Source organism: Lissotriton vulgaris, chromosome 3_1 (genome assembly GCF_964263255.1).
Source record: "Lissotriton vulgaris chromosome 3_1, aLisVul1.2, whole genome shotgun sequence".
NCBI lineage: Eukaryota > Metazoa > Chordata > Amphibia > Caudata > Salamandridae > Lissotriton > Lissotriton vulgaris.
In genome coordinates, this window is record NC_141689.1 from 489362192 (window position 1) to 489373901 (window position 11710).

General features: G+C 44.2%; 1 protein-coding gene across 1 annotated transcript in view; it reads left to right on the forward strand.

Moving 5' to 3' along the window:
• The window catches only part of LOC147726657 (uncharacterized), a 48067-nt gene extending 37219 nt beyond the window's left edge, over window positions 1-10848 (forward strand). Inside the window, exon 5 of the mRNA XM_086960715.1 lies at window positions 10478-10848. Within this exon, the coding sequence (XP_086816841.1) occupies window positions 10478-10733 (256 nt within the window). The 3' untranslated portion in view covers window positions 10734-10848. The remainder of the gene's footprint in view (window positions 1-10477) is intronic.
• Window positions 10849-11710: the final 862 nt, after the last annotated feature.

An 11710-nucleotide genomic window follows, 5' to 3' on the forward strand; every position in this document is an offset into this window, starting at 1 on the left:
ACACCAATTGGGTGGGTACCACAGAGCACAATACATGAACCCCAGGAAATTGGGTCTTACAGGGCCGACTGCCCGCACAATTGAAGTCTGGCAGGCGGTCAACAAAAAACTGGGTTGGCACAACAAAATTACACTTGCGACTCCACTCTGGGAACCCGAACAGTTGGGCCGTCTGAGCGCTTGCCCTGGATTCGATAAGTGGGATCTATTTGGTATATCAACTGTGGGGGACGTGAAATACAAGAGGGTTGGCCACATTCGCAGAACTACAGAAGGAATAAGACCTTGCACAATCCAAAACATTCAGATATCTGCAGATCAGCCATGCTCTCAAAAAAGCAATACCGGGGGTGGCCCACTTCCTGAAGTTTCCCCTCTAGAAGACAGACTAATGCTCGACCCCATGACCAAGAAGGTCATATGCCTAGCATACAAAAAATTTATCAATAGCCAACCTGACTTGTTACCGCGCTTGCAGCAGCATTGGTGGACCTGGGTGAGTTAGAGGAAGACGATTGGCGAGACGCTCTGGCCACCCCGCTTTGGGCGCCCCCAGGGAAATAGCCATTCCCATGAGACTTAAAATTCGGCATTGCGTCTACCTTGCAGCTGGAGTTCTGGTCAGGATTGGTAGGAGAGACAACAATTATTGCCTTAGGCAGTGCCACCAGGAAGGAACTTTCTTTCACACATTGTGGGAATGTCCAGTTGCCCAAACGTACTGGAAAGCATTCACAGAACAAATGGAGAGAGCAGGGGAGGGGGAAACTAACTGCCACACCAAAATTATGCCTACTAAACATATGGGAGGCCACGCATCTAACCCAAACTGAGAAATCATGGGTTTCATTAGGCTGGGCCCCCGCAAAGCGAAACATCGCACAAAAATGGGGTGTGGGGGAATCAACAACAATCAGAGAATGGGTTGGAGATATGTAAAGAGCAATGATGGCAGAGATGGAAGTTTTTAAACACAGAGGAAGCCCTAAAAAATGATATTGTAAGTGGGCTGCCTGGAACATGCACAGGGGTGAAATATTCTTGTCTACTACGGTGGAGCTACGTCACCGTGACGTAAGACTGCAAGACCTAATAAATATCGAGGGGAAGATGTCCGAATTAAGAATTATTTCTGGAACAGTACACTGTGAGCAATCTGTACATTTACTGTACAACTGATGTCTTGTCTTACTGTGCTTTTTGTTGTTTTGCTCAAGAAAAAGAGTTTGGAAAAAAGGATTCTTACCCAATAGGGGATGCAAAACTACTGCTCTTCGGAACCATAGTTATGTCTGATTTACTCCATTGTGCACCGGGTGCTATATGTGCCTTACATTTAGGGTTGACTAAGCCCTTGTTTAACCGTGTACATGGTTATTCACAAATATGGGGGTTCAAACTGATAACCGTGTGCCGCACCAGCAGTGGGAAATTTACCTGCTCCTTCCAAATTTGATTGCACACTGTGTTCTAGTAACTGTCTGCATTTGTGCTCCTAACCCTTGTTTCTCCACACACTTTTATGGAATTGAAAACGTATGCAACTCACCTTTTTAAAACCACTCTATTTGCGGATTCCTGGCACTATACCCTTCTGCCCGTGTATAGCCAATGTAACACCTATAGCATTGCGCTTGCCCCTTACCCTGTATTCTGCTTCATTACATGTCCATATTGAATGCCAGCCCATCACCCCCTGACTGCAATATTTAGCTGCTGTGTTGCCATGCTGATGTCCTCTCCCAGCACAAGTCGTGCACTTTCTAACTTCTGCCAATGTGTACCATGGAGCAGACAAATGGGTGGGAACAGGAGTGGAACAATATGTACAGATACCTGCTTTTCTTGAGTAATGGAAATGACAAATGTTCTTTAATACATTATAGCCTTGTTGTGCTCTAAACAACAGTTTACCCAACTTTTGAAACTGCAGCACACTTGTTAGATGATAACTTCCACAACCAGCCTAGCTACCTTGGCTATCAGGGGGTGGGGCTAATGTTTTGCCTAACTGAAGCAACCTGTAACATGCCCTCGGTTACACAGTGCACATACTTTGCTGAATTTTACCAGATATTTGCACAGAAATGTGTATTGCTAAACCATGGCGAACACATTAATGGTGTCAAATCTGGTTTCAGGGAATGTTTGTATTGTGCACACAGTTGGAGTCACAGCACATTTTTTGGAGTGACAAATGTACGCAGCCCACCAGTGTTGCTTAACTGCAGGATTCTGTTACCCATTCTCTCACTTTTACAGGGTGCACATCTTTTATAGAGATGGACAAAAGGAAAACCTATAGAAAACCCACTTCATTGCAGGTTCTTGCCAATATATCCTTCTCCCCCTATATGGACAAATGTAACGCCTATAGCGTAGTCGGTCCCACCGCCCTACCATCTAATGCAATAAGGTGAGGGAGGGGAGCCCTACATCGTCTGACTGCTATTTAGGTTCATGCAGATGTCCCCGCCCTGGCCTACGTCATCTACTTCCAAACTTTTGCTAATGTATACCAAAGAGATGGCAAATGATGGGAACAGGAGGAGTACCATGTGTACCGTTCCCTGGCCTTTCTCGAATAATGGGAATGCCAATAATTTCACTACCTTGTAGCCTTTTTGTGCTCTAACCCAGCGTTTCACCAACTTTTGGAACCCCAGCACCTTTGTTAGATGAGAGCTCCCACAACCTGCCTAGCGGCAGTGGCGCTGTAGCAGTAATTTCTAGCTTAACTGAAGCAACCCTCTGTGGTGTGGTATGAACTGCTATGACTGTGCAACCTATAACATGCCTTTGTTTGCGGAATGCGACTACTTTGCCCAATTGATCAGACATTGCACTGACAATCTTATTGATAAACTAGGGCGAACAAGCTAATGGTGTTGAATCTGTTTCCAGTGGATATTTGTCTCTTGTGCATCTGCACATGAGTACCTAGATTTGTTTTAAATTCTTGCTTTCTTCACTGCTGAGTGAGCCCATTGAAGAATAGGATCTAGCTCGCTAAGTTTATTCCCGGAATTGATTACCCTCCACCGGGATAACATGCCTGCATATACCCTGGTTTGCCTCCTAGCACCCATCTACTTGGTGATACGATACATTTTACTCAGCAAGCTGGCAGTCTAGCATTGCCATCGCCATCAATCATCCTCTGTCCTTTGTAATCACCCTCCATCCTCTTGAGCAGTGGTCGTTTGACTAAAAGCCATGGAAATCCTGAAATGCTCTTTAACAGACAAAGCCACCACACTCATGGCAAGCAACCCTCACTGTAAACCACATAGAGGCTCCCGTTAGTAGAAAGGGTGTGGAAATGTTCTGCTCGATTGGCCGCAACAGGCTATTAAACGTCTGTGACCGTCCTCACCAAGCTAAGAGCCTCCCCAGCTTCTGGTGCTTATAAACAAGTGGCCTGAGAAATGATTCAATCTGTCCAATAATCCTCTAAAGGAATTTTCCAAGTGCAGTTGAATCCTTTGCTGTTCAGCTGATCTTCCTCAAAGGCCGTTTAACGATTAACAATCTGAGTGGTGCAGCGACATTATGTCGGAGTCGAACTGTTGCAGTTTCATGTTCTGGTGCAGTCCCCATTTATGTGGATCCTACTGGAACCCCTGTGCCTAATGTGCGTGACCTAGGTACATGTCCCAGTTCACTTGACACACTTGCATGTGACTGAAGACAAACTATCCCCAACTGGACGTGCTACTGCTGGCTGAGTCTTATCCATAATGGCACAACTTCTAATCAGATTACCTTAAGTAATGGAAGCCCCTATACCCTGCTTGACTACATTGTGTATTTATAGGCAATTGTCTGAACTTCTTTCTTGTACCTTCCTTTGACATAAGGGCACCTTCACTACATGTGGTCAGGGTGTCCACTGTATAACACATTTTCCTGTGTTTCCATTATAGAGCTTTGTTGTTCATCTATAATACCAACCAGAATGCAGCTTGATGCCCTCAAGAGAGGGCAGTAATGCCCGCGCTAGGTGCCATCCTGGGAACCTGACGAGCAGCAAATGTGGGACCATTGTGCACCTCCTAAGCTGCCTATATGGACTTGGCAATGTGATTTTGCTGTCCCTTATGAGGAAATGACAATCTAAATTTCACTATCCTAATAATAAAGTTGGAAATACTTTAATACCAGTGCTGGGGCAACTTGTGGGGTGCTATGGGTCTGCTGCCCACTAATCTACCCATGCTCCATCTGGATTTCTAAGACCCAGCTTCCAACACCTCGTAATACCCTTTTGGCTTTCACTGACTTGCACACCAACCGATAGATTCTGCTCCACTTTTACTATCAAACTCTGCCGTCCGTGTGGCTGTACGAGAAAAGGAGTTATTCATTTCGGCGCTCTTTAATATCACTCAACAATGATGTTACTTGAGCTTAATATAGTGGTTTGGAACCAGTCCTTTCCCATATCCTGATCTCAACTCATAAACCAAACTGTGATAAAGATTTAAGACTTTCACGATGTGCCTACCTGGTCATTGGGAAGGTGCTCTGTGAACTGTCAATGATACATATCGGCTGTTAGGAAACTCACCCCACCCAGCTTAGACCAGCTGGACATGACCCTGTTTCAAGTCAAAGAATAATAGTCATTGGCATGTCAGAAATAGGCCAATCATCCCTTCTAACTAAAAGTATTGATTAAAACCAGCATGTTTATCTATGTACAAGTCGTCCCCATTTGACTTGCACAAGACGGACCTTAAAGAGTAATTATCCTGCACCATTATCAACTGTGCCATCTGCACACTTCAACATATTTAGTAAAGCCACCTGATGTCCTACTGATTCTAGCCCGATTATAGAGGTTCTCTCTTGGCATTGGATTAACAGTTACGCTGGCATCTTTGCGAGGCATAGCGTGCAGCATAGTTCTGCCTCTTCTGCCATGGTATCCATCTATTTGCTCATCCCGTAACATTGGACCTATAGCCAGCCAGGACTATTGACTGTCATTGTTTCATAGTTGCATAAGGTAATCAAGCAACAACTACGGCTACCATTGTAAGAATATTAAACATGCTTCCTTTTTGAACTGATGAGACTGTGCAAGCTCTATCATGAGTCTCTTTGAAGTTACATCACAGTCTCATAAAATACACAAAACTACCAATTTATGTAATGTATGCGTCTTGTAATGTAATGTATGCGTCTTGTAAAGCGCACTGCTGCCCTGAGGCGTCGTGGCGCTGTAGACCGCTGGGGAACCCGTCCTGGCTATCCCTGTGAGATGGTCCCTACTGGGTATCTCCAAGGTGAAACCAGGCATCCCCGGCGAATGTGTGGGGCCATTGTAGAGATGAGGCAAGCTAATGCCCAGAGTTGCCGAGTGTGATCCCTGGTTAGAGTAGGCACCAAGGCGAGAATTAGCGAGTCCGCTGACCCTGGTCCACGACCCTGCCACGTCGGGAATTGAACCCTGGTCTCAGACCGTTCTCTGCTTCCGAGTCTGCCGCCTCTAACCAGTGAGCCACACCACTCCACTTCCGTCAAAAACGTAACCATTCATTTTGTTCTCAGGCTCGGGGGGGATTGAGTGATTTGCCAAGACTCACAGGATGATGGGCGTTCCTGATGAGACTCGAACCTGGTCCCCAACGACGAGGTTGACCGCTCTAGCCATGAGGCCACATCCTCTTCCCTAGTAGACTCCAGCATACCCAGCTGTTTTAAAATCATCACCCTACTGTAAAAACAGGACAATGGGGCAGTGACACCCTGTGGCCTAAACCCCCCCTGAGGATAGACCAATAGCACCTGCTTGGGGTACTTACTGCCAGCATATTGCCGCCAGAAGGTGAACTTAACCCTTTCTTCTAACAGTCTACCCTGACCCGTGCCACCAGATGCCAAACCATAGTGTTTGGCACTCAAACCACCAATTAAGGACGAGCTGCCAGCTTGCACCAAGTGCACATGCCTTTGCCTTGGAGCTCCCGCCAAACACCGAGACACACAACATGCTTTCCCACCAACTCAAGATTCGGCAGTGCTGGCGCTACTTCACATTCTCGCCCTCAGAATATTCCGCTGACGTTGTGACTCACACCTGATCACCCCCTTTGGCTACCAGCACCCCCGCTCTTGATGCACTGGAGGCAATATTGCCCCAAAGTTGAAACAGAGCACTCAACAGTGCACGTGTATTTCTGGAAAATAATGGAACTAGCTTACTTTGCGCCGTTGAGCGTTATCGACAGTCAGAAGTTTGAATCATTGATTTTGTGGATTATTTCACCCGATAATTTTTGGGGGTACCACAATAGTTACAAGTTTCTTTGTGGTCCTAACAGTACTGCAAGGCTATAATTTAAAATGGCTATGAGTGGTCACATTCAACATCCACCATATTTTTTTAGAAGTTTAGTGTGTTTTAGATGTGGTTTAGGCACACATTTTGATAAGAATTCTATTTGCCCTGTGCATAGTAGGAAATGTAACAAGTACAAGACAGTTGGTCACTTTATGCATGTGTGCAGGATTAACAATTCTAGAACCAGTCAGGGAAGATGTTTCATAAGTGATATTTACAGTAAAAGTACAAATTGACATGGGTGGTGTAGCCAGCCAGAAAGGACCTTATTGTTCAGTTTATTGGAAATGTAGAGTTAGGAATTTAGGCTGATTCTGGTTCACCCTTAATGCTGAAGACACATTTAAACAGCATTGGTGTAAAGTTTTACTAAAGACACCTGCTCTTAAAGCTGTGGCTTATGGTGATTCTGAAATGGAAATATTTCGATATTTTGAGGATGCACTTAATTTTTTAAGTACAGTTTTTAAGAAAAATATTTATGTGGCGGTTAAAGGCACCCCGCCCTCAAAGCCCAAGTTTAGTGTTGCCCTCACACCCCAAGTTTAGTGTGACTGATGACTTTTGCCATCCTGAGAAAGCCCTAAGTGTTTGGCCAAGGAACTTCTTAGCCCATTGGTTAGACCATGCCCAGAAGTCATTATCACCCCCTAGTTTCCGCTAGGCATAAATGAGGCACCTCCAGGCACTCACTTCAGAACACTCCTAAACCTGAGAAAGATCAGAGCTGGACTGAACCTGCTATCTGCGACCTGAGAAGAACTCTGCAGGACTGGACCTACTATTTCTTTTACCAAGGACAAATAACTGGATTTCAAGGGTCATAAGCTGACCTCCTGTTAAAATTACAGAAACACAACAAGCTATAAGACTGCAACTTCCATGCTGACCTGTGGCAATTGGACCTGTACTGGACACCACTATTTGACCTAAGCCTAACACACTGTGAGTCGCTAAGTGCCTCTGCTGTGGTCCTGGGGCTTTAGAAGTCTACTTCTGTGGTGGATTGGGACTATAAAGACTATAGTCAAAAGGTAAAACCTTGGACCAGAACATTTCTGGTTGGTGTATCTGACCAACCTCCATTGTGGTCAGCATCAAATTGCACCTAATTTCCAATCTACAGTGACCATTGACTATCATTGGAACCTTATGCTTCTTGGAGCTATTCCTACTTGAAACTGTAGCGAGTATTAGCAAAGCAATAGGTTTTGCATGTGTGAGAGTTCGAGCTATCAGCATTGTAAATAACAATGCCTTTTTTTATGTTTTGTAAACCTGCAAGCGGTGCGTAAACACACACTTTGCACTTCTAGTCATTGCTTACAAGAAGCAAGGCTGGCAGTAACTGCGCCTCTTTTACTGCCAGCCATGCTTCTAGTAAGCAAGGACTATATGTACAAAGTGCGTGTTTACGCACCCCTTGCAGGTTTTCAAAGCTTTGGCACCAAAGGAAATGTTTTTTACGGTCCTGAAGTATTGCATAGTTCTACTACTCTGCATGTTGTTCTCCATTTGCCTCTCACAAATGTTGGTGTCAATGATTACAGATGTTTTCATGCTACATTCAGGGTTGTGCTTGGACACATTTGAGGGCCAAACATTTTAGGCATCTTTGGTGAAATTGTTGTAGCCATTATTTCTTTTCTGTCCCCTGGAAGCTTTTTATTGTACACTTAAGATGTGGCTTTGTGGATTTGGGGTGGCAGATGGTCTTGTGTAATGTTTCTGCACTTGTGATTGAAATGCTTGGATTCACTGAGTGTGTGGTATATTGAGTGCCACTGTGTTTTGTAATTGAATTTATTACGGCGTTTACTACACCTTGACAAGTTGTTGAAGTGCTTTGTGGCAGGTAGCATACTACTACCAAAAGGTTGGTGATTTATTTTAGTGATTATTAGTATTTGTTGATTATTGGGGTTAGTCTTCTGCCCCTAGAGAGCAAAAAGAGATGATTAAGTAGGCTAGCAGAGAGTAGATATTGTTAGATTGCAGTGAATGGTCACACAGGTGTGTTTGTGATTTGAGGAGAGGTGTGGTCAGTACGCAGGCTATACTCTGACCGTAAGGCATGCAGAGGATGGAGGGCAAGGACAGGGTGAAGGGAAGAGGAACAGTTGTCATTATTTTAAGTCAGATTCATGCAGGGGTTTAGGGCTGTAGTGGATTGGGGGCTTTTGAGATAGCATGGAATTGGAGGATGTAGAAAGAAGGGTTGGTGGTTATCACCTGTAGGAAGAACCTATATAATGTTGCATGTCTATTGGTTCTGTTTGGCTATGGCTGGTGTTGAACTGTTTGTAAAACGGGACCCCTTTAATGTAGTAATAAATGTGGTACAAGTTATGAGGACTACAGCTGTGAGCACATATTCTTGTCTATGCTTAATTGGGACCCATGTCCACTCCTGCACAGGCCAGTGTCAACCACTTTGTGCTCAAGGTGCTGTACGTGTTCCTGGGACTTAAAACGGCTGCATCTGATTTTGACACACTCAAGGGAAGAGTAAGCTTCTCTTCATATAAGCTGAGGTTAGCTCCCTGCCTACTATGGTGCTTCCGGCGTACTCTTGTGCATGACGTGACCGGCAGAGCGGAACTTGTGTGGTAATTGCTTCAATGCTGATTTTAAAAACAAAATGTATGTAATCCAATCCTGACTAAGTAAGGAAGTCGATAGGACTGTTTTTGTCCAGGAATCTTAGGTAAATAACCTTAAAAATGATGTAACTGTCTGTGTACCTTGTTTCACGCGGCTACATAATGAACAACCTTAGACTGCTGCTTTCTGCCACTGTTATGTCTCACATTTTTTGTTTTAGCCTTTCGGATGTTAAATTAACTCTTTCCACTCATTGTGCATTGTCTTATGCAGGAACGTCCTTGTTTTTGTATTGGTCTGTAGCGACTTGAAACACCTTCTTTACCACCAGCAGACATTGCCTCAGTAACCTCCTACTGCTCAATCCAGTAGCAGCCTGTTTTTCCCCCTTAGCTGTGCCATGGCTTCTTCTGAGAACTGCCTTTGTACTGCAAGCCTGCATCCCTCCACCCCTTGCCCCTCTGCCGCAAGCAGAGCTGCATGTGAAATTCTCCACTTTCAGTTTCACATAGAGCCGCTGGCCAAGGCTTCAAAGTGACTAAAATGGCCTAAAAATGTATTATGTGTGCCGTGTGACCGCGGGTTCAGACCTTGCCCATTGATGTTTTTGTGCTTTTGCTTATAGAGTGGCAACCTGAAAAGGGAAGCCATGAAGAGAAGAGCAGAGGAGACAATGACCAAGAAGATGCTACAGAGGGAAGAGACGTTTAGTAGGAGGCAACAAAAATCATACTATGAAGGAAGACAGTTGGGTGAGAGTAGGAAGAGTCATTGGAGGGAGAAACACTAGAAAGGGCAATAAGGATGATGCTGTTTTGGGCCGAAAGGAGGAGCAGATGAGGTACACAATGGCCCCTCATGTCATGCCACTTCTTTTACACCTTAGAAGCGGTAAAACATAAGGCATGCCCCACATGTATAAAAAACAAGCAGTTGCGGGAGAGCATGTCCTGCCTGCAACAACAGTCAGGAGAAGTCATTTAAGAAAATAGTGCTGACAGGGTTTAAATAAAATATACTTAGCAACAACACATGTAAAAAGGCCAGCCTTGATGGGAGGTAACAATTGAAAACAGGGAGGTACTAAGGAGGTACTAATAAGCCTATAAACCAATCAAAAGCCAACATTTACACAGGACAGTTACAGCAGCCAATTCAAAATATGGGTTGAGAGTGGGTGGAGCTTCAAGTCTATACTTGAATACAGCATGTCTCGAAGACATAGCGCAAGTGCTGCCTAGGCGAGACCTAAAAAAATCGTATGCGATGATGATACTTGTGAGTAAAACGATTTATTATTGCAAATGAACATTTTGTCAGTAGCTTGCACGAGTAAGCCAAGACATCCGCACGCGTAAATCAAACCGGTATAACGAATATGCCCGCTGAGATCAGATGGACGATGTATATGTATATTTGATAACAAACAGCAGCAACTAATGCATAATGCTTGGTTGAGTACAGTTCTTGTAAAATATATCACCAACTGCCTGATCAACGATAATCAATTCTGCTCTTCTTTAGCCTGAAGCAACTTGAAGAAAGAATTGCCTTTGTCCGGTGGCAGACAGATCTGGCATTAAACGAACACGATATCACAAGGAGAGAAAACGAAGCGCTGAAAAACCTCAACGGTGAGCTGCAAGCCCTGATCACAAGACTGGAGGGAACAGCAACGTCTAAGGTGACTGTAAAGGACTTAGGACTCAGCGTGGATTTCTTGCCTGGAAGCGCGCATGCACCCCAAAGAAGGACACACTTGGCACTTATGTTTCACTGAATTCTAAAGTAGAAAACCACAGAGCATTATGGCTTGTATATATGTTACAAGAAAAATACAAGTTTTGATAGATTTTCTGGAATGTATTCCTTATTTTCAAGTTCGGAAATATGTTTTTTTTATAAAGCTGTTATTTTTATACGTTTTCAAATGTGAAAGTGTGGATATAAACGTAAACATTCCATTACAAAATGTGCATTTTGCCTAAAACTCAAGAAAATGACTGTTACTCTGCGATCTTCTGTGCACTATACGTCAGGAGGGTAACTCTGTTCCATAAAAGGTTAGAGGAGTGAATACCAAAGAGGCGGTATCAACTAAAATCTCTCTGGCAATGAGCAAAATAAAAAGATAGGTTTGTGTTGTTGGGATTTCCTGTTCATTAGTACATGGCCAGATCTGGGTTTTGGCAAAGAGCTGCTGTTAAAGATAGAGGCGTAAACAGAAACAGGGGAGCCCGATTCACAGACATCCATGGCCGTAACTCATGTTTATAGTCAAAAATAGCTCTACTAAATGAATTCCTGGCTGGCATACATGCTTTTACTAATACCTAACTGAGCACTCCAACTGCAGTGGCAGTAAACACCACACACGTGGAGCAGAAAATGGGTGAATCCAGGCGTGGTTTGCCTTGAGAGTTTATGAACGCTCAATAACGTGAGTTCATGTTGGCATTCACAAACACCTCTCTGTCCCTTTCCCACCATGGAACAGTTTAAAATTTAACACAGCAAAAGGCTGTTCCAGAGTGAAAACAGGAACAGAATACTCCCAAACTATGGGCGTGCGGAAAGTGGTCTCGGACAGAGAACTTTTTATTCCTTGTGGAGAAATGATATAGAAGAAAAAAAGATGTATTTGCATAGCAGCCCGTATTCACCAACGCAGAGTATTATCTGGCGTAGATCTCAGCATTGGTATTGCCCCAGTGCCCACGGGCACTGCTTATCAGGCATTCTAATTGGAATGTTTGT